General features: G+C 30.6%; 1 protein-coding gene across 2 annotated transcripts in view; it reads right to left on the reverse strand.

The window, feature by feature from the left end:
• Positions 1 to 23,956, reverse strand: part of LOC145258140 (contactin-3-like) — a 527,582-nt gene that overhangs the window by 191,780 nt on the left and 311,846 nt on the right. For both annotated transcript variants that reach the window (XM_080115925.1, XM_080115924.1), the window contains exons 3-4: positions 22,056 to 22,150; positions 17,982 to 18,067 (exon numbers count right to left, since the gene is read on the reverse strand). In XM_080115925.1, the coding sequence (XP_079972051.1) occupies positions 17,982 to 18,067; positions 22,056 to 22,150 (181 nt within the window). The remainder of the gene's footprint in view (positions 1 to 17,981; positions 18,068 to 22,055; positions 22,151 to 23,956) is intronic.

The raw sequence follows: 23,956 nt of genomic DNA on the forward strand, positions 1-23,956 counted from the left end.
TATTTGTATTACAAAGTGAAAACATATTGTGTGTGTGTATATCCGTATTTTGATTACAAAGTGAAAAGATATTAGGTGTGTGTATATACTTATTTGTATTACAAAGTGAAAATATATAAGGTGTGTGTATATTTTTATTTGTATTACAAAGTGAAAATATATTAGGTGTGTGTATATCTGTATTTGTATTACAAAGTGAAAACATATTAGGTGTGTGTATATCCGTATTCTTTTTACAAAATGAAAACATATTAAGTGTGTGCATATCTTTATTTGTATTACAAAGTGAAAACATATTAGGTGTGTGTATATCCGTATTTTTATTACAAAGTGAAAACATATTAAGTGTGTGTATATCTTTATTTGTATTACAAAGTGAAAACATATTAGGTGTGTGCATATCCGTATTTTTATTACAAAGTGAAAACATATTAAGTGTGTGTATATCTTTATTTGTATTACAAAGTGAAACATATTAGGTGTGTGTATATCTTTATTTGTATAACAAACTGAAAACATATTAAGTGTGTGTATATCTTTATTTGTATCACAAAGTGAAAACATATTGTGTGTGTGTATATCCGTATTTTTATTACAAAGTGAAAGCATATTAGGTGTGTGTATATCTATATTTGTATTACAAAGTTAAAACATATTAGGTGTGTGTATATCTTTATTTGTATTACAAAGTGAAAATATATTAGGTGTGTGTATATCTTTATTTGTATTACAAAGTGAAAACATATTATGTGTGTGTATATCTTTATTTGTATTACAAAGTGAAAACATATTAGGTGTGTGTATATCTTTATTTTTATAACAAAGTCAAAACATATTATGTGTGTTTATATCTTTATTTGTATTGCAAAGTGAAAAAATATAAGGTGTGTGTATATCTTTATTTGTATTGCAAAGTGAAAATATATTAGGTGTGTGTATATCAGTATTTTTATTACAAAGTGAAAACATATTAGGTGTGTGTATATCACGATTTTTATTACAAAGTGAAAACATATTAGGTGTGTGTATATCTTTATTTTTATTAAAAAGTGAAAACATATTATGTGTGTATATATTTATTTGTATTACAAAGTGAAAACATATTAGGTGTGTGTATATCTTTATTGGTATTACAAAGGGAAACATATAAGGTGTGTGTATATCCGTATTTTTATTACAAAGTGAAAACATATAATTTGTGTGTATATCTTAATTTGGATTACAAAGTGAAAACATATTAGGTGTGAGTATATCTTTATTTGTATTACAAAGAGAAAACATATTCGGTGTGTGTATATCCGTATTTTTATTACAAAGTGAAAACATATTAAGGGTGTGTATATCTTTATTTGTATTACAAAGTGAAAACATATTAGGTGTGTGTATATCGTTTTTTGTATTACAAAGTGAAACCCTGAACTGCAGGTCTTTGGAACTCCCTTCCAGGATTCTGCTTTCTCAAATGTCCTGATATGCAGAAGTTCAAGTGTAATGTAAACAAACATCTTTCTACTAGTCTCCATTCATAAAGCCCCTGCTAATTAAGTCCCTGATAGTAGCCCCCTGCATCAAAGTGGCACTGTGCCTTGTTTGGGGTGAAAATTAAATTAACAAAAAAGTGAAAACGTATTAGGTGTGTGTATATCATTATTATTATTATTACAAAGTGAAAACATATATATATGTGTGTATATCAGTATTTCTATTACAAGATGAAAAACTATAAAGTGTGTGTATATCTTTATTTGTATTTCAAAGAGAAAACATATTAGGTGTGTGTATATCTTTATTTGTATTAGAAATTGAAAACAAATTAGGTGTGTGTATATCCGTATTTGTATTACAAAGTGAAACCATATTAGGTGTGTGTATATCTTTATTTGTATTACAAAGTGAAAACATATTAGGTGTGTATATCTTCATTTTTATTACAAAGTGAAAACATATTAGGTATGTGTATATCTTTATTTTTATTACAAAGTGCAAATATATTAGGTGTCTGTATATCTTTATTGGTATTACAAAGTGAAAATATATTAGGTGTGTGTATATCTTTATTTGTATTACAAAGTGAAAACATATTAGCTGTGTGTATATCTTTATTTGTATTACAAAGTGAAAACATATTAAGTGTGTGTATATCTTTATTTTTATTACAACGTGAAAACATACTAGGTGTGTGTGTATATCTTTATTTGTATTCCAAAGTGAAAACATATTAGGTGTGTGTATATCCGTATTTTTTTTACAAAATGAAAACATATTAAGTGTCTGTATATCTTTATTTGTATTACAAAGTGAAAACATATTAAGTGTGTGTATATCTTTATTTGTATTAGAAAGTGAAAACAAATTAGGTGTGTGTATATGCGTATTTTTATTACAAAGTGAAAACATATTGTGTGTGTGTATATCCGTATTTTTATTACAAAGTGAAAACATATTAGGTGTGTATATATCTTTATTTTTATTACAGTGACAACATATTTGGTGTGTATATCTTTATTTGTATTAAAAAGTGAAAACATATTAGGTGGGTGTATATCCGTATTTTTATTACAAAGTGAAAACATATTAGGTGTGTGTATATACTTATTTGTATTACAAAGTGAAAATATATAAGGTGTGTGTATATCTTTATTTGTATTACAAAGTGAAAATATATTAGGTGTGTGTATATCTTTATTTGTATTACAAAGTGAAAACATATTAGGTGTGTGTATATCCTTATTTCTATTACAAAGTGAAAACATATTAAGTGTGTGTATATCTTTATTTGTATTACAAAGTGAAAACATATTAGGTGTGTGCATATCCGTATTTTTATTACAAAGTGAAAGCATTTTAGGTGTGTGTATATCTATATTTGTATTACAAAGTGACAATATATTAGGTGTGTTTATATCTTTATTTGTTTAACAAAGTGAAAACATATTAGGTGTGTGTATATCCGTATTTTTTTTTACAAAATAAAAACATATTAAGTGTCTGTATATCTTTAATTGTATTACAAAGTGAAAACATATTAAGTGTGTGCATATCTTTATTTCTATTACAAAGTGAAAGCATATTAGCTGTGTGTATATGCGTATTTTTATTACAAAGTGAATGCATATTAGGTGTATGTATATCTTTATTTGTATTACAAAGTGAAAACATATTGTGTGTGTGTATATTCGTATTTTTTATACAAAATGAAAACATATTAAGTGTCTGTATATCTTTATTTGTATTACAAAGTGAAAGCATATTAGGTGTGTGTATATGCGTATTTTTATTACAAAGTGAAAACATTTTGTGTGTGTGTATATCCGTATTTTTATTACAAAGTGAAAATATATAAGTGTGTATATATCTTTATTTTTATTACAAAGTGACAACATATTAGGTGTGTATATCTTTATTTGTATTACAAAGTGAAAACATATTGTGTGTGTGTATATCCGTATTTTGATTACAAAGTGAAAAGATATTAGGTGTGTGTATATACTTATTTGTATTACAAAGTGAAAATATATAAGGTGTGTGTATATTTTTATTTGTATTACAAAGTGAAAATATATTAGGTGTGTGTATATCTGTATTTGTATTACAAAGTGAAAACATATTAGGTGTGTGTATATCCGTATTCTTTTTACAAAATGAAAACATATTAAGTGTGTGCATATCTTTATTTGTATTACAAAGTGAAAACATATTAGGTGTGTGTATATCCGTATTTTTATTACAAAGTGAAAACATATTAAGTGTGTGTATATCTTTATTTGTATTACAAAGTGAAAACATATTAGGTGTGTGCATATCCGTATTTTTATTACAAAGTGAAAACATATTAAGTGTGTGTATATCTTTATTTGTATTACAAAGTGAAACATATTAGGTGTGTGTATATCTTTATTTGTATAACAAACTGAAAACATATTAAGTGTGTGTATATCTTTATTTGTATCACAAAGTGAAAACATATTGTGTGTGTGTATATCCGTATTTTTATTACAAAGTGAAAGCATATTAGGTGTGTGTATATCTATATTTGTATTACAAAGTTAAAACATATTAGGTGTGTGTGTATCTTTATTTGTATTACAAAGTGAAAATATATTAGGTGTGTGTATATCTTTATTTGTATTACAAAGTGAAAACATATTATGTGTGTGTATATCTTTATTTGTATTACAAAGTGAAAACATATTAGGTGTGTGTATATCTTTATTTTTATAACAAAGTCAAAACATATTATGTGTGTTTATATCTTTATTTGTATTGCAAAGTGAAAAAATATAAGGTGTGTGTATATCTTTATTTGTATTGCAAAGTGAAAATATATTAGGTGTGTGTATATCAGTATTTTTATTACAAAGTGAAAACATATTAGGTGTGTGTATATCACGATTTTTATTACAAAGTGAAAACATATTAGGTGTGTGTATATCTTTATTTTTATTAAAAAGTTTAAACATATTATGTGTGTATATATTTATTTGTATTACAAAGTGAAAACATATTAGGTGTGTGTATATCTTTATTGGTATTACAAAGGGAAACATATAAGGTGTGTGTATATCCGTATTTTTATTACAAAGTGAAAACATATAATTTGTGTGTATATCTTAATTTGGATTACAAAGTGAAAACATATTAGGTGTGAGTATATCTTTATTTGTATTACAAAGAGAAAACATATTCGGTGTGTGTATATCCGTATTTTTATTACAAAGTGAAAACATATTAAGGGTGTGTATATCTTTATTTGTATTACAAAGTGAAAACATATTAGGTGTGTGTATATCGTTTTTTGTATTACAAAGTGAAACCCTGAACTGCAGGTCTTTGGAACTCCCTTCCAGGATTCTGCTTTCTCAAATGTCCTGATATGCAGAAGTTCAAGTGTAATGTAAACAAACATCTTTCTACTAGTCTCCATTCATAAAGCCCCTGCTAATTAAGTCCCTGATAGTAGCCCCCTGCATCAAAGTGGCACTGTGCCTTGTTTGGGGTGAAAATTAAATTAACAAAAAATGAAAACGTATTAGGTGTGTGTATATCATTATTATTATTATTACAAAGTGAAAACATATATAAATGTGTGTATATCAGTATTTCTATTACAAGATGAAAAACTATAAAGTGTGTGTATATCTTTATTTGTATTTCAAAGAGAAAACATATTAGGTGTGTGTATATCTTTATTTGTATTAGAAAGTGAAAACAAATTAGGTGTGTGTATATCCGTATTTGTATTACAAAGTGAAACCATATTAGGTGTGTGTATATCTTTATTTGTATTACAAAGTGAAAACATATTAGGTGTGTATATCTTCATTTTTATTACAAAGTGAAAACATATTAGGTATGTGTATATCTTTATTTTTATTACAAAGTGCAAATATATTAGGTGTCTGTATATCTTTATTGGTATTACAAAGTGAAAATATATTAGGTGTGTGTATATCTTTATTTGTATTACAAAGTGAAAACATATTAGCTGTGTGTATATCTTTATTTGTATTACAAAGTGAAAACATATTAAGTGTGTGTATATCTTTATTTTTATTACAACGTGAAAACATACTAGGTGTGTGTGTATATCTTTATTTGTATTCCAAAGTGAAAACATATTAGGTGTGTGTATATCCGTATTTTTTTTACAAAATGAAAACATATTAAGTGTCTGTATATCTTTATTTGTATTACAAAGTGAAAACATATTAAGTGTGTGTATATCTTTATTTGTATTAGAAAGTGAAAACAAATTAGGTGTGTGTATATGCGTATTTTTATTACAAAGTGAAAACATATTGTGTGTGTGTATATCCGTATTTTTATTACAAAGTGAAAACATATTAGGTGTGTATATATCTTTATTTTTATTACAGTGACAACATATTTGGTGTGTATATCTTTATTTGTATTAAAAAGTGAAAACATATTAGGTGGGTGTATATCCGTATTTTTATTACAAAGTGAAAACATATTAGGTGTGTGTATATACTTATTTGTATTACAAAGTGAAAATATATAAGGTGTGTGTATATCTTTATTTGTATTACAAAGTGAAAATATATTAGGTGTGTGTATATCTTTATTTGTATTACAAAGTGAAAACATATTAGGTGTGTGTATATCCTTATTTCTATTACAAAGTGAAAACATATTAAGTGTGTGTATATCTTTATTTGTATTACAAAGTGAAAACATATTAGGTGTGTGCATATCCGTATTTTTATTACAAAGTGAAAGCATTTTAGGTGTGTGTATATCTATATTTGTATTACAAAGTGACAATATATTAGGTGTGTTTATATCTTTATTTGTTTACCAAAGTGAAAACATATTAGGTGTGTGTATATCCGTATTTTTTTTTACAAAATAAAAACATATTAAGTGTCTGTATATCTTTAATTGTATTACAAAGTGAAAACATATTAAGTGTGTGCATATCTTTATTTCTATTACAAAGTGAAAGCATATTAGCTGTGTGTATATGCGTATTTTTATTACAAAGTGAATGCATATTAGGTGTATGTATATCTTTATTTGTATTACAAAGTGAAAACATATTGTGTGTGTGTATATTCGTATTTTTTATACAAAATGAAAACATATTAAGTGTCTGTATATCTTTATTTGTATTACAAAGTGAAAGCATATTAGGTGTGTGTATATGCGTATTTTTATTACAAAGTGAAAACATTTTGTGTGTGTGTATATCCGTATTTTTATTACAAAGTGAAAATATATAAGTGTGTATATATCTTTATTTTTATTACAAAGTGACAACATATTAGGTGTGTATATCTTTATTTGTATTACAAAGTGAAAACATATTGTGTGTGTGTATATCCGTATTTTGATTACAAAGTGAAAAGATATTAGGTGTGTGTATATACTTATTTGTATTACAAAGTGAAAATATATAAGGTGTGTGTATATTTTTATTTGTATTACAAAGTGAAAATATATTAGGTGTGTGTATATCTGTATTTGTATTACAAAGTGAAAACATATTAGGTGTGTGTATATCCGTATTCTTTTTACAAAATGAAAACATATTAAGTGTGTGCATATCTTTATTTGTATTACAAAGTGAAAACATATTAGGTGTGTGTATATCCGTATTTTTATTACAAAGTGAAAACATATTAAGTGTGTGTATATCTTTATTTGTATTACAAAGTGAAAGCATATTAGGTGTGTGCATATCCGTATTTTTATTACAAAGTGAAAACATATTAAGTGTGTGTATATCTTTATTTGTATTACAAAGTGAAACATATTAGGTGTGTGTATATCTTTATTTGTATAACAAACTGAAAACATATTAAGTGTGTGTATATCTTTATTTGTATCACAAAGTGAAAACATATTGTGTGTGTGTATATCCGTATTTTTATTACAAAGTGAAAGCATATTAGGTGTGTGTATATCTATATTTGTATTACAAAGTTAAAACATATTAGGTGTGTGTATATCTTTATTTGTATTACAAAGTGAAAATATATTAGGTGTGTGTATATCTTTATTTGTATTACAAAGTGAAAACATATTATGTGTGTGTATATCTTTATTTGTATTACAAAGTGAAAACATATTAGGTGTGTGTATATCTTTATTTTTATAACAAAGTCAAAACATATTATGTGTGTTTATATCTTTATTTGTATTGCAAAGTGAAAAAATATAAGGTGTGTGTATATCTTTATTTGTATTGCAAAGTGAAAATATATTAGGTGTGTGTATATCAGTATTTTTATTACAAAGTGAAAACATATTAGGTGTGTGTATATCACGATTTTTATTACAAAGTGAAAACATATTAGGTGTGTGTATATCTTTATTTTTATTAAAAAGTTTAAACATATTATGTGTGTATATATTTATTTGTATTACAAAGTGAAAACATATTAGGTGTGTGTATATCTTTATTGGTATTACAAAGGGAAACATATAAGGTGTGTGTATATCCGTATTTTTATTACAAAGTGAAAACATATAATTTGTGTGTATATCTTAATTTGGATTACAAAGTGAAAACATATTAGGTGTGAGTACATCTTTATTTGTATTACAAAGAGAAAACATATTCGGTGTGTGTATATCCGTATTTTTATTACAAAGTGAAAACATATTAAGGGTGTGTATATCTTTATTTGTATTACAAAGTGAAAACATATTAGGTGTGTGTATATCGTTTTTTGTATTACAAAGTGAAACCCTGAACTGCAGGTCTTTGGAACTCCCTTCCAGGATTCTGCTTTCTCAAATGTCCTGATATGCAGAAGTTCAAGTGTAATGTAAACAAACATCTTTCTACTAGTCTCCATTCATAAAGCCCCTGCTAATTAAGTCCCTGATAGTAGCCCCCTGCATCAAAGTGGCACTGTGCCTTGTTTGGGGTGAAAATTAAATTAACAAAAAAGTGAAAACGTATTAGGTGTGTGTATATCATTATTATTATTATTACAAAGTGAAAACATATATAAATGTGTGTATATCAGTATTTCTATTACAAGATGAAAAACTATAAAGTGTGTGTATATCTTTATTTGTATTTCAAAGAGAAAACATATTAGGTGTGTGTATATCTTTATTTGTATTAGAAAGTGAAAACAAATTAGGTGTGTGTATATCCGTATTTGTATTACAAAGTGAAACCATATTAGGTGTGTGTATATCTTTATTTGTATTACAAAGTGAAAACATATTAGGTGTGTATATCTTCATTTTTATTACAAAGTGAAAACATATTAGGTATGTGTATATCTTTATTTTTATTACAAAGTGCAAATATATTAGGTGTCTGTATATCTTTATTGGTATTACAAAGTGAAAATATATTAGGTGTGTGTATATCTTTATTTGTATTACAAAGTGAAAACATATTAGCTGTGTGTATATCTTTCTTTGTATTACAAAGTGAAAACATATTAAGTGTGTGTATATCTTTATTTTTATTACAACGTGAAAACATACTAGGTGTGTGTGTATATCTTTATTTGTATTCCAAAGTGAAAACATATTAGGTGTGTGTATATGCGTATTTTTTTTACAAAATGAAAACATATTAAGTGTCTGTATATCTTTATTTGTATTACAAAGTGAAAACATATTAAGTGTGTGTATATCTTTATTTGTATTAGAAAGTGAAAACAAATTAGGTGTGTGTATATGCGTATTTTTATTACAAAGTGAAAACATATTGTGTGTGTGTATATCCGTATTTTTATTACAAAGTGAAAACATATTAGGTGTGTATATATCTTTATTTTTATTACAGTGACAACATATTAGGTGTGTATATCTTTATTTGTATCACAAAGTGAAAACATATTAGGTGGGTGTATATCCGTATTTTTATTACAAAGTGAAAACATATTAGGTGTGTGTATATACTTATTTGTATTACAAAGTGAAAATATATAAGGTGTGTGTATATCTTTATTTGTATTACAAAGTGAAAATATATTAGGTGTGTGTATATCTTTATTTGTATTACAAAGTGAAAACATATTAGGTGTGTGTATATCCTTATTTCTATTACAAAGTGAAAACATATTAAGTGTGTGTATATCTTTATTTGTATTACAAAGTGAAAACATATTAGGTGTGTGCATATCCGTATTTTTATTACAAAGTGAAAGCATATTAGGTGTGTGTATATCTATATTTGTATTACAAAGTGACAATATATTAGGTGTGTTTATATCTTTATTTGTTTAACAAAGTGAAAACATATTAGGTGTGTGTATATCCGTATTTTTTTTTACAAAATAAAAACATATTAAGTGTCTGTATATCTTTATTTGTATTACAAAGTGAAAACATATTAAGTGTGTGTATATCTTTATTTCTATTACAAAGTGAAAGCATATTAGCTGTGTGTATATGCGTATTTTTATTACAAAGTGAATGCATATTAGGTGTATGTATATCTTTATTTGTATTACAAAGTGAAAACATATTGTGTGTGTGTATATTCGTATTTTTTATACAAAATGAAAACATATTAAGTGTCTGTATATCTTTATTTGTATTACAAAGTGAAAGCATATTAGGTGTGTGTATATGCGTATTTTTATTACAAAGTGAAAACATTTTGTGTGTGTGTATATCCGTATTTTTATTACAAAGTGAAAATATATAAGTGTGTATATATCTTTATTTTTATTACAAAGTGACAACATATTAGGTGTGTATATCTTTATTTGTATTACAAAGTGAAAACATATTGTGTGTGTGTATATCCGTATTTTGATTACAAAGTGAAAAGATATTAGGTGTGTGTATATACTTATTTGTATTACAAAGTGAAAATATATAAGGTGTGTGTATATTTTTATTTGTATTACAAAGTGAAAATATATTAGGTGTGTGTATATCTGTATTTGTATTACAAAGTGAAAACATATTAGGTGTGTGTATATCCGTATTCTTTTTACAAAATGAAAACATATTAAGTGTGTGCATATCTTTATCTGTATTACAAAGTGAAAACATATTAGGTGTGTGTATATCCGTATTTTTATTACAAAGTGAAAACATATTAAGTGTGTGTATATCTTTATTTGTATTACAAAGTGAAAACATATTAGGTGTGTGCATATCCGTATTTTTATTACAAAGTGAAAACATATTAAGTGTGTGTATATCTTTATTTGTATTACAAAGTGAAACATATTAGGTGTGTGTATATCTTTATTTGTATAACAAACTGAAAACATATTAAGTGTGTGTATATCTTTATTTGTATCACAAAGTGAAAACATATTGTGTGTGTGTATATCCGTATTTTTATTACAAAGTGAAAGCATATTAGGTGTGTGTATATCTATATTTGTATTACAAAGTTAAAACATATTAGGTGTGTGTATATCTTTATTTGTATTACAAAGTGAAAATATATTAGGTGTGTGTATATCTTTATTTGTATTACAAAGTGAAAACATATTATGTGTGTGTATATCCGTATTTTTTTACAAAATGAAAACATATTAAGTGTCTGTATATCTTTATTTGTATTACAAAGTGAAAACATATTAGGTGGGTGTATAACCGTATTTTTATTACAAAGTGAAAACATATTGTGTGTGTATGTCTTTATTTGGATCACAAAGGGAAAACATATTAGGTGTGTGTATATCTTTATTCGCATTGCAAAATGAAAATATATTAGCTGTTTGTATATCTTTATTGGTATTACAAAGGGAACACATGTTATGTGTGTATATCTTTATTTGTATTACAAAGTGAAACCCTGAACTGCAGGTCTTTGGAACTCCCTTCCGGGATTCTGCTTTCCCAACTGTCCTGATATGCAGAAGTTCAAGTGTAATGTAAACAAACATCTTTCTACTCATCTCCCTTCATAATGCCCCTGCTTATTAAGTCCCTGATTGTAGCCCCCTGCTTCAAAGTGGCACTGTGCCTTGTTTGGGTTAAAATTGAATTTTTAAAAATGTGAAAATATATTAGGTGTGTGTATATCTATATTTGTATTACAAAGTGAAAACATATTAGGTGTGTGTATATATCCTACAGGATTCAGAAATGGGTCGCCAACCAAATAGGTCCTGAACTATCAACTAAACTCCAACCTCTGTCCCATCGCCGAGACGTGGCATCCTAGTGCTGGCATTGAAAGTATTTCAATGGCAAATGTTCTAACGAACTCCGAGTACTAGTACCCCTTTGACGAAAATATCCCAGACAAACCCGTCAAGCACAAAATTCCAACATTTACGCTGTGAACATCCTTAGATGACGTAAAGCCTTCTACTCGAATAGCTTTTCATCTCGGAGTGTTTCACTTTGGAATTCCCTCCCAGGTGCCTGCTTTTCTGGCTGTACTGAAATACAGAAATTCATGTGTAATATAAACAGACATCTTGCTTCCCAATTGTATAAATAGAATTCCTGCACATCTGGCCCCAAATTGTAGCCTCTTACGAACAAGTTGGCCTGTGTGTTGTTTAGGATGAAACTTCAATAATAAAAAGAACATCGAAAGTTGACTTTTGTTACTTGTCCCAACCTGTGGAAGTTGTATGGTGTCTTTCCAACCATCAGACTTGATCGTTCAGGGTCAGTCAATCATTCTCTCGTGTATGAGATGTTTTCTGAGTTCTAGGATGACTTCTTTCAACTAGTCGTTCAATTTATTCTGTCTGTCGATGCGGCAATTCTGTGACGATGCAGAATCCAGCCTCCTTTTTAGCATAAGGCTGTTTATTGATTTCAATATGCTTCTTGGTTGACAAGTATTAAAAATTCACGTACTCCCACTGTTAATACGTACGGTCTATTGAAACTAAATGGAAACCGAATGCAACACTACATCCATTACTGATAGTAAAAGGAAGGATGATTTAATATTTATTTTTAAATATGTATAAGTTTTTCTAAGGACTTAGAAGGATTTCGTTTTTATATGAGTTTGTTGGGGGATTTTTTCTTTCTATTTAATGATAACTGCTATAAGATGGACGCGCGTTTAGTGATATTTACAAGATGCAGAATGTATCTTTATCATTTCATAAGACGATTTAAATAAACTATTGTTTAAATGTTTCACGCTGGCAATCGAAATTTGTTCACGTTTCACCTGTGCCTATTGGTATTGGACTAAACAACGAACGAACGATTATTTAAAATAACTACCGTATATTTCGCCGTATAAGGCGACTGTCAGATAAGGTGAGGTACAAAATTGGAGAATTTTTTAACAAATTTCTCATATATCGATTACATAAGAAGACTGTTAAATCACGAAATCATGTTTGTTTAGCCTAGGATAGAGATTGCAACACCCGGTATCTTATGGAATTTTTTTTTTTGATGATGATTTTTTTAACTTTAAGGATTGTCTTATACGCTGAAATATACGGTATATATGCTTACATTTTCATTTGAAACTTGATTCCTATAAGAATTGCTATGAAGTCTATGAAATAATTGTTTGCGTATTATTTCCACTCACACACATACACACACATACACACACTAACATAGTTGTATATTGGTTTTATTTTTTGGAGCTTTTAAAAGCTGTTAAAAGGTTTGTAAATTTCGCAGGATATCTTTGTAATTTTTTTGTAAAAATCTTTCTTAATATTTAATTTCCTCATTTGTTGTTCCATATATTCTTTTCATTTTATTATTTTTTTTCTTTGACTTCTCTTTTTCTATCCTCATCATATCGTCCTCCCCTATAAAATAATAGTTTACCCATTCTAATCTCCAAACATTTTTCCATTTCTAATCGGAACGTTTTCAAAATCGGTGTTTTCTTTATGACCTTTACTTTTGTATAATGTGGGCTTTTACCCCTCTTCTGACGAGAAGCATTTAGTTTCGAGATGCCATGTCCTAAAGAGGTTTCTACTTTATTCCTCTTTCTGTGACCCTTATTGACTTGGTAATGTAATAAAGTTTCTATGCTTTATCTTCTTAACATATTCTCCTCATCTCTCCCCCCTCTCTCTCTCTCCAAAATAACTCAAAAGACTGTGGAACGTAATAATTTATATCACATTCAAACATATTCATTAGACGTGAACACTAATCGACGATGCAAATCAAGATAAGTAGAGATGTTCATAGACGAGCGGGGGTAAAATTGTGGTTGTGTAGTGTATTTTATGCCCGTCACTTAAGTAAATAAATCTATCATATCTTAACTGTACATTTATTTTAATGTTCGATTCTATTGTGGTATATGTAGATGGCCATTGATTGAATTTAAATGGCCGACTGAAGAATATGTTTCGTTTGTGATAAAGGAGCTATAAGGAAGAAAAGAGATAACATCCACTGATCAACGTCACCCCAGATGTAGCAGCAAAATTGAATCTTCGACTCTATCTAGCTCTGATGTAAGCAAAGAATAGCCTCAGACGGTAGATACTTTCTAAATGCTAAATACAAGAGTACCATCATACATTCAGAGAAGAATAGTCCAGCATCCACATACTCTTTCCACAATACTAATACCAAGTAGTATTTTTGCAAACTAGGCCTACGTATTACTGTCAACAATGATTTATATTGAACAGGTCATATTTCTGAAAATGTCAAGATGACCCAGGGTGTATCTGATGGCATTATTTAGCAAGATGGTGATCAAATGGTTAACAACACAGTTCCAATTTCGAATCCATTTCGTTTTACAAAAATCATGTCCATTTATGATATTGGTAACTTTCTGTAGTCCTTCCCGTATGTACTCGAAAATCATGACTAGTAAAATGCAGGGGATACTGTAATGTTGTGACCATTTGGGCTGTGATCATAGCGTAGCATCTATTTTAACTGTGGCAAGCAGGGCCAAGGGCCAAAACATTATTATTATAATTATTATTATTATTATAATTATTGATTGATTCGAGCGACGGCGGGTCGCTGGATCAATTATTGTGATTAGAAAAATAAACAATTGAATTGGGGGAAAATGATTGCCATATAATAATATCGCAAAAGAAATGCGAAAATAGAAAATAGATGTAAACATGATTTTTTGTTTGCATAAACAAATAAGTAGAGTGGGATTACATCAGATGTTGGTCTGAGACACGTAATGACACACGTAATGAGACACGTGATGAGATGTAGATTTGGGGAGATTCTAGTCAGTCGTTAGCTGGATATCAGAGAGGACGGACGACTTAAGAGAGGAGTTGGTTTTTCCATGGTGCAGGGGTTGGCGTCATCTCGGGCAGCCAAGATGTAAACACGTGTTAGATTGGGGTTACATCAGCTGTTGGTCTGATACACGTCATGAGACACGTGATGAGATGTAGATTTGGGGAGATTCTAAGCAGACATCAGAGAGAACGGACGTCTCAAAAAGGGGAGTTGGTCTTCCTGACGCAGGGAGCGGCGTCATTTCATACAGCCAAAATGTAAAAACGTGTAATCTCTATTCAGGTATGTGTTGTGTTATTTACATTTGTTAAAAGAATTGTTTGTCTACAACTGTTTCGATACGTCGACGTCAATCGTTTCCTGTTAGAACTGTTGCATAAATGTTAAAATATACACACTAGACAATCAACTAAATGATACGACGTATATACATAAACGCATTTACATGTACATGAATATACAGATAAAATATAAACCCAACTATTCAACGTGTATGTCCTTGTGGAATATATGCATACACACAACGTAACAATATCAATATAGAATCTACGCATTCTTACGATATGATTATAATAATTTAGCAAGATGTTGTTGGTCGCTCTCCAATTATCCATTTATAGAGCCATTTTTCTTGTTTAAGAACTTGAAGAGTTGTTAATTAATGCAAGGATATACAAGTGACATTTCGTTTGCAGCTGATCATCAGTCTTGGAGGATATAGAACCCAAGGGATGATACTTGGAAACCAAGCGAAAAAAAACACAACAATAGAATGATTGAAATGGAATTGCCGATTCCAAAATATTAATTCAAATAAACAATAATTGATATGTATCAAATCAAAGATAAATCTAATCGTGAAGCAGATTTAATGTGTAACTGAAAGCATAAGGTAATAAACAAGATGCATTTTAGACAAGGGACCAGCATAGATTAAAACAGTAAATTTCCAGGAAAAAGACTTATGTTAGGATTAAACTAGTATCAAGAAAAAAATGTATATGATTTGGATTTCAGCTCAATTTTTATTAATAATATCACGCCCTTAGATCTTAAAAGTTAAATCAAATAATTATAACTTCAACACTTTTCGCTTAACCTATATTATGTAAGAGTATGTATTAAGTTTCATGATATATATTGATTTTATTATAAAAGTAAAAACTTTGTTTAACGACTGAAAATGGGTTACAATACACAAATTGAAAGGAAAAGTTATATATGTTATTTTAAAATATTGAGGCTCCTATGAATAGGGCACTCTCTAAAGACGGGCTATATATAGTGTTCATAACTTTATGTGCATGAATATATATATTTAAAAGTTTGACTCATGTGCAGTTAATCTACATCTAAAATTTCAAGAGTTTAGACCCAAAATTGGAAGAGGAGTTTGGTAGAGTCTGAAAAGGTCAACTCTTTCAAGTTTTACGTCTTGGCAACGATATTTTCGCCCAAAAACTTATTAACAAGCTTGTTGCATCTATGAATACACTTTATGCTACATTTCAAATGTGTATACAAAAAATTGGCTGAGTAATTTGAAAGAGACCGTAGGGGTAATTTAAAAAAAGAATTGACCCCTATTTTGACCGCTTAACATTTATTGTTTTGGGCTCAAGTGTAATTAACAATTTTTATCCATGTCCAAGTAACCTAAAATTTTAAGTGTTTGGACCCAAAATTGGCAAAGGTAGATTTTTCAAAGTTCACATTGGTGAATTTTGACCACTTGACAGTCAAATTTCTGGCCGAAAACCGAATAAAAAGATTTTCCCTAATCTCAATACACCTTATGTATAATCTCGGAAAATTTAAGTAGTTTATTAGGGAAATGTACACACACAGACACGGACAGACAATTTTACCTTTATAGATATAAAGATTAAACGCTGACTTTTATTAATAGATAGTCCGCAACTCAGATGATGAGCAAGTGGCTTGAGGAGAACACACTATTTTTATATATGCCTGTGTAATATAGTCTGGAAATCAAAAGGCTATCTATCTATCTATCTATCTATCTATCTATAAAAGTGAAAGTGTCTGTGTGACTGTCTGGGTATGCTTGTTTGCTATAGTTTAGAAAAAAAAAGTCTATCTATCTATCTATCTATCTATCTATCTATCCATAAAAGTGAAAGTGTTTGTGTGTCTGTCTTTGTACATTTCCCTACCAAATAACTCTGCGACGGATTTTCACAAGATTCATATCGTTTTGAAGCTCGACCCTTCGAACGACAAATATCAAAAAATTGGCCAAAAACATTAATCCCTTCACCTTCAACTGGCCACTTTCCTACAGGGAGGGGTCGCTTTTTTCGCCGATATTTTCGAGTCATCCCTTCTTTTCGATTATGTAGCCTTAATTTAAACCTACGTCACTTCTGATTTGCCGGTGGTCGTAACAGCAAAGACATCACGTTTTCCCCCCGTTCTTTTCTCCTTCGCGGTACGTGTTCCAGCCTGCTTTCCTACTACCACATTTTTTTTTATCTATACACACCTCCAAACACCCGGGCAACGCCAGGCTGAAATGTTAGTATATATATGAATGGAAATGTATAAAAAAGAATACGAAAAGTATAAAAGCTTATAACTTTTCTTTATTCGTTTTCAATTGGTGACGTGCAGGAATACAAAATAATATTATGAAAAATAATTTACAAACTTTTTTTACGAGTAGATAATTTTTGACCGATCCTTCAGTCTTCATCGGTGTAGTGAAAGTATGAGCATGCACGGGGAAAAGGGGAATGGAAAAGGAAGGAAGGAAGGAAGAGAAGGAGGGGGATGAGGAGGAGAAGGAGGTATAGCCAATGAGAAGGTGCCACGTCAGTTTTAAATATATACACATATAGGTACGCACATACACACATGCACACAGTACATATATATATATATATACATATATATGTATATATATATGTGTAGACAGATAGATAGATAGATAGATAGATAGATAATATTTAAATATTATTGTTAATAGTAAAACCGCTCATAAAAGGAGTCACATTGCACTAGTGGCTTACAATTAGAAGACTCGTTTATAATATGTGTATGGATCATTGAACAAATAGAATTTTTAGAAAATTTCACTAGAAAGATACGGTTTTGATTACTCTCAGAGAGAAGGATATGAATATAAATTAACTTCCTTTTTTTCCTTCAGAGGAATTAGACAGTAAACAGTAGTATTATATATTATCATAAGAACTTAAAAATACATTATTTACTGTCCTCTTTAAATGACAGTGGCACCTAATAGTTTTTTTATATACAGTTCAATGTTGTTAAAATGTGGCAATTCTCCAAGTCGATTACAAGGGTACTCGAAATACCTGTAAAGATGATGTCGCTTCAGCCAAGTTGTAATATATTGATGTTCGGCAGGACTCTCGATGGTAACAAGGTAAGCTCCATTTTCCTGAAACATAATTAAAAAATAATTCGAATCATATTTAGAACATAAAAAGTACGATTTTAAACTAAAAAAAACATAATTCAGAATTGTCTTTTTCCTTTTTCCATCTTACGCACGTTTCGCAACCTACTAACGAAAATATGCTTTTATATGCTGTTCTTCAGAGACGATGATTTATTATTAATAGACGCACTATACTATAACAAAACAAAATAGAAAAAAAATGTAAACAAGAAAGATAAGAAAAACGATGAGCTAAAACAAAAAATAATCTTGCTCTAAAAGATAGGTATTTATTATATATTTTTTTAATTTATACGAATAGTATTGACTGTATGCGTAAATGTTTTAGCTATGATTTTTATTTAAATCCAGCGTCATCAAGTTGTTTTGAATGTGGCTAGATATCAAAGAGTAAAAACTATTGAAGTTAACGAGGTTGTTGATATTGTCAAATAAAAAGAGCCCAATAGAGCAAAATTATTAAATTTAGATAATTTATCATTTGTCGCTACAATATAATTACGGTTTCAATCTAAACTGTTTCATCGGGCGACAGATACGTCCATATTTGTAGCGCAACCCACTATGGGGGCCGAAAATGGCGTCATTAAAGAGTGAATCGTCACTGAATTGAAACTTTTGTTATGTAAGCTGTCCCGGGTGTCGTCGGATACCTGACCGGTTTTAATATATCTAATGCGAAACAGTTAAAATTTAATGGTGACGAAATAAATTGGCTTATCACGGGTTTACGAAATTGCGAACACACAACATGTTTTATCTCCATCTAAGGATATTGTCGAGAGGGTCAAGGTATTGACCCTCGACGTCTTGCGATGATATATATGAATTACACAATTTTGGGGAGGAAATCTCTAATTACTATGCACGAATATTTTGGCCAACAAACCAATTAGAAAAGACCCGGTTGTGATTGGAGTAAGATGGTTGGCTGAATGAGTACCTATGTTCCTCGGCCCAACGCCATTCCTGCAAATAAAAAATTGTGGTACCAGCAAATTTTACCGGAAGTTATTGTTGGGTAGGGGAGAGTCGGTTTGAGTTGAGAAAGCGAATCAGGAATCGCCCGAGAACGATCAAGCCAAGTTCGGCACCCTTACCCAAACTGTACCATTTGCAACCCGTCAGTTGAAGGGAAAACAAATATCGTGTAACTTACCGTTGAAAGGAAATTATCAAAATATTGTAAAAAGAACTTTTAAATGTTGTTTTGATTTCTAACTGATTGTTTCTGGATTTTAATAATTAATGTAGAAAAACATATCGAAGACTTTTTTTTCTATAGTTGTAAGCCATGTTTAGTTTCAAAACAATTTCCGTTGGTTAGATGTTATATACAAGTCCTGCAGGTGACTTGTTCTCAGCAGACAGAACAGTTTCTGATGGTTAGTTGTTCTACACAAGTCCTGGGGGTGACTGTGTCTCAGTAGACAGTTCTTGAGTAGGAAGCTACAGAGAAAAAGATTCTTCCCGTGTGACACGAATAAAACATATGGGAAGTTGTTAATGAAAAGGATTATTTTTTATGGAGCAATCCTGGTTTCTGATTGGTTGGTGGAAGAACGTGAATTAATTTGATTCGTCAGTTCCTAGCAGCATCATTTATATATAGAATCTTCCGACTATGCGGGATCATACCCCATTACAATCCTATTATAATACATGATGGGATGTGTCACCTAACGGCTTCGGCTGCAGCAAGGCAGGGTAGAGTGCCCCTCCTATAGGGGAGCCTGCTTAAATCTCCACTTTCTGTCCTTGTGCCAAATATTACTGTGGTGGACAGCAATTAAATATCTACCCCATTATAACCCAAGAATATTGCAACAGTTTCCATCGCTTGCTTGACGACATCTTTGGCTTGATGAGCTGTTAATTTTCAGCGAGCGACCGGCGGAACAGAAGGCTCGGCACATCGACCCTCGTATCAAGGAGTGAACGAGAAGACACCCGATCTCTACTAAAGGTTGAAATACACTGTTTATCTCTCCAATTACTCTGGATTCCGTGACACTGAAATCTGAATAACTTTGTAGCTTCTTGGATCAGAAGAGATCAGGGGGTGTATTACAGAATTGTCCCTGGGTACCAGGATAGATAAGATGAACGCCCTGCTACCTATATAACTTAAGGCCAATCTTTTAACAGAAAATAAGAAATTCATACGGCATTTTTCTTTTCTTTTTTCATTTTTCTTTTTATAAAATTATAATTTGCATAGCGTGATTTTATTTACTGGAGGAAAGTTTGAGGTGGTTTAATCAGCAGCCATTAAACACAGAAATAAGTAGCCCTTAATTAGGTCAGACAGCTAGACGAAAAGGAATAAAGAGAGTTGGGTGTCTGTATAAAACGAAGTGTGTGTATATATATATATATATATATATATATATATATATATTAAAATATATGGGCCTGTTGCTAAAGTAATTACAAAAATACTTCTTTACATAATGCGTCTTATTTTTGTGTGTGTGTTGTACGATGGGAGGGTTTTATGAATCAACGTTTGATATCACTCAAAAGTTAATGAGATGGAATGATGATTAGTTGAAAGGTGATGAACTTCATGAAAGGATGATTAATGAAATCGAGTTTGGTTACTTGCAAGAGTCGGTATATGGTAGGGATATGTTTAAATTTTATCTGGAGCCGACTATATAGTAAACTTCTCGGAAGCATCTCTGGGTCAATAGTTATGGTATAAATACATGTGCTTCTGATCATGTGCATCTTTAACGTTTCTGTTACAAACAAACAACAAAAAAAGAACATATATAAAAATCCGAGTCGGCATTTTTTCGTTTTTTACAAAAGTTTTTATAACCGTTTTTCTCCCGTCTCGAAGCCACTTAAATTCTCTCGTCATTGGCCATCTCGCCCGATGTACACTGTTCTTCTTCCTCCGACTGCATGCCGGCCACAGCCGACTCATTTTACACTCCCATTTTCTTCGACGTCGCACTTTGCTTGTGCCGACCACGTGGTGCATTTTTCCGTTTTGCCTTTTTTCTTCTAGGGCATACTTCCTAAAAAAGCGCATATGCAAATTAAAAATGCGGCTTACGGCTGGCCGTGGCCGGCGTGAGGTCGGAGAAGAAAAGTGTACACTAGGCGAGATGAACGATGCCGAGATACTCTTAAGTGCTGTCGAAACAGGCGAGAAACGGTAATAAATGATTTTTTTAAGGGGGAAAATGCAAAGGTGAAGTCTTTCAACCTAGACCTCTTGCAAGCCAAATCTTCACCCAAAAACGTATTAAAAAGCTTGTTGCATGTCTTAATAGCCTTTATGTAAACTTTCGAATGTTTAGCCCCAAAATCGGCTGAATAGTTTGCTAGGTCAAAGGTTAAATTTTTTTAACTTTGATCTCTTGGCACCCAGATTTAACTCCTTCGCTAATTTTAGGTCTAAACACTTGAAAATTTAGATGTAGGTTACCTGGACATGAGTTAAATGTTTTAATATATACATATATATATATATATATATATATATATATGCACAGGAAGTTATGAACAGTACATAGGGCCCAAGGAAAGTCGGACTGAACTGCTAGTATATATATATATATATATATATATATATATATATATATCGCAAATTATATGAATTCAAAAAAATATGCGTGTGTTTCTTTCCTCCGCATGGCTGTCACATCATTACTGATTCTTTACTGGTATTAAACGAATATTTAAAAGATTATCATGATAAACCAAGAATAGAACGTTTTACAGAGCGAAGCGGTGATTGCTGAAAAAAGGTCACATGTGTATTTTAGCTAAAAACATCATAAAATAATGAAATTTATGTTATATTTTGTACTAATTTGATAATATCCAGTGTAAAGCCAGACCCAGTTGGATATACGCAGAATGAAAAGAATAATTATTTTTTTTTTAGCTTACGTCAAATTATTGTTTACTTTCAAAAGTTTTTTCGATGAATTACACAAGAGCCACTCACCGCGCAAGTTGCGAATGCTTCCGCGTAATCCCTTTGTGGATAAAGGTTAAACTGATAACAATTCAGTTGGAACGGTTCCCATCCTAATGGACAATCTGAAAAAAAAAAATGAAAGATATACGTTTTATTATAATTGTTAGTTTTTTTTTTTTTTTAATTATTTTACTCATTTTCAGACTAAAGAAAGCACGTAATGCCCTACTATTTGGGATAACAGACGATAGTGAGAAGTTGAGCAGCGAGATGTCTGTTCACATTATTTTTAAACTTCCACGTGTTACTATAGTCAGGAAAGTCAAAAACAGGAAAATAGTTCCAAAGTCTAGCAGTCCCAAGAAAAAAAAATATCGCAGTAGAAGGTTAACTCGCATCAAGAAGCATCAACACCGAAGGGTGGAGGATTTAGCTGTTTGTCGGGTTAGTCGGAAAGATGAACATTGAGAAGGCACAAATGCAATGAGTTCATTAGGTCACATTCCCAATAAAATACTTCAAAAAAAAGGCACAAGGATGCGACGTTACGGTGATGGGACAGAGGTTATTTTTGGTGGATAGTGCGATTCCTTTTAGATTTGAGACTATTTGGACCCTGCTTAAGACTGTTAGAGACTAGTAGAAGGAGCACCGGCTCAGATGTGGCAAAAATACTCGATTATTTATTTGTAAGAATATAGGTGGCTCTCAGGTCTGAGAAATATTCTAGCACGGTAGAAAAAGCTTATCTTCTTTCCAGCAACCTTAGCAATGTCCTCGTTGTATTTGTTAAAGTTCATATTGCTTCTGAATGTTAGACAAGGGTGTTTGAAAGATGTTCTCTCGGGTAGGGTGTTATTTGTCTTGAGAATCGCTGGTGGAGAAGATTTTCTGCAGATGATGAAGGAAAGAATCTTTGTCTTAGTAGCATGAAATGTTACCAACCATTTACGATCCGATTCCAATACAGACTGAATGTCATTTTCAAGGTTTCAACCATTGACTTTCATATGTGTTCATTAGTTTTTCTCTCATGCCTATTATAGAGTGCGGTGTCATCAGCAAATATATCCATCTAAGACATAATTTTATCAGGAATGTCATTTATGAACATTGGAACTTATAAATAGGGCTATGACAACAGCTTATTCTTTTCCTTGTTTTTATTCACAAGTATATATACATTGATATCTTATATGTTTTTTTTAGAGTGATGTGGTTCTCGGTTGATTAGTTATGTCTAACAGTGTTGGATATATATTCTAGAGTAAAAACAATGAAAAGAATATGCTGTTGTCATAGTCCTACTGATAAATGTCCAAGAACCGATCCTTGGGGGCACGCCTACGTTTATATAATGTTTAGACGTATGGCTAGCGAAGACAACCACCATCTTAGATTGAACTGCTTAGAAACGTAGAGGGAGGAGGAGGGAAAAGAAAGAGGCAAACAAGAGGTATCTGCCCCTTAATTTTATAACAGCTATACATTCCGCTATATCATACACGGTGTCTCGTGTGCCTCAATATAAATAACTTATGAACCAGATGATATAAACGAGAACACTTTACATTTCCTAAGAGTTGAAAGGATACTTTCATTACCTCTTCTGATGAAATGAAAATGTTCTAGATATGCGTTCTGATGCAAATCAGCCTGATCAGTATCAGGTGAATAACCAATTTGAGAATTCCAGGCGCTGTATGTAGGAGGACGTCGACACCTCCCTACAAGAATTGCAGAAACCTAATATCGTCATTTTCTTTAACGGCGATATACATGCGACTGGGGACAGCTTGTGAATTTCATACTCCAATGGAACTTCCTCCTTTGGGAGAAGCCGATTCAACCCGCAAAGGATTAGTGCTGTCCCCCCTCCTCGATTCTCCCGGTGTCAATTGCATACTAAGATCTGTCGAAAAACAGGA

Source organism: Euprymna scolopes, chromosome 33 (genome assembly GCF_053919585.1).
Source record: "Euprymna scolopes isolate OS-2025 chromosome 33, ASM5391958v1, whole genome shotgun sequence".
Classification (NCBI taxonomy): Eukaryota; Metazoa; Mollusca; class Cephalopoda; order Sepiida; family Sepiolidae; genus Euprymna; species Euprymna scolopes.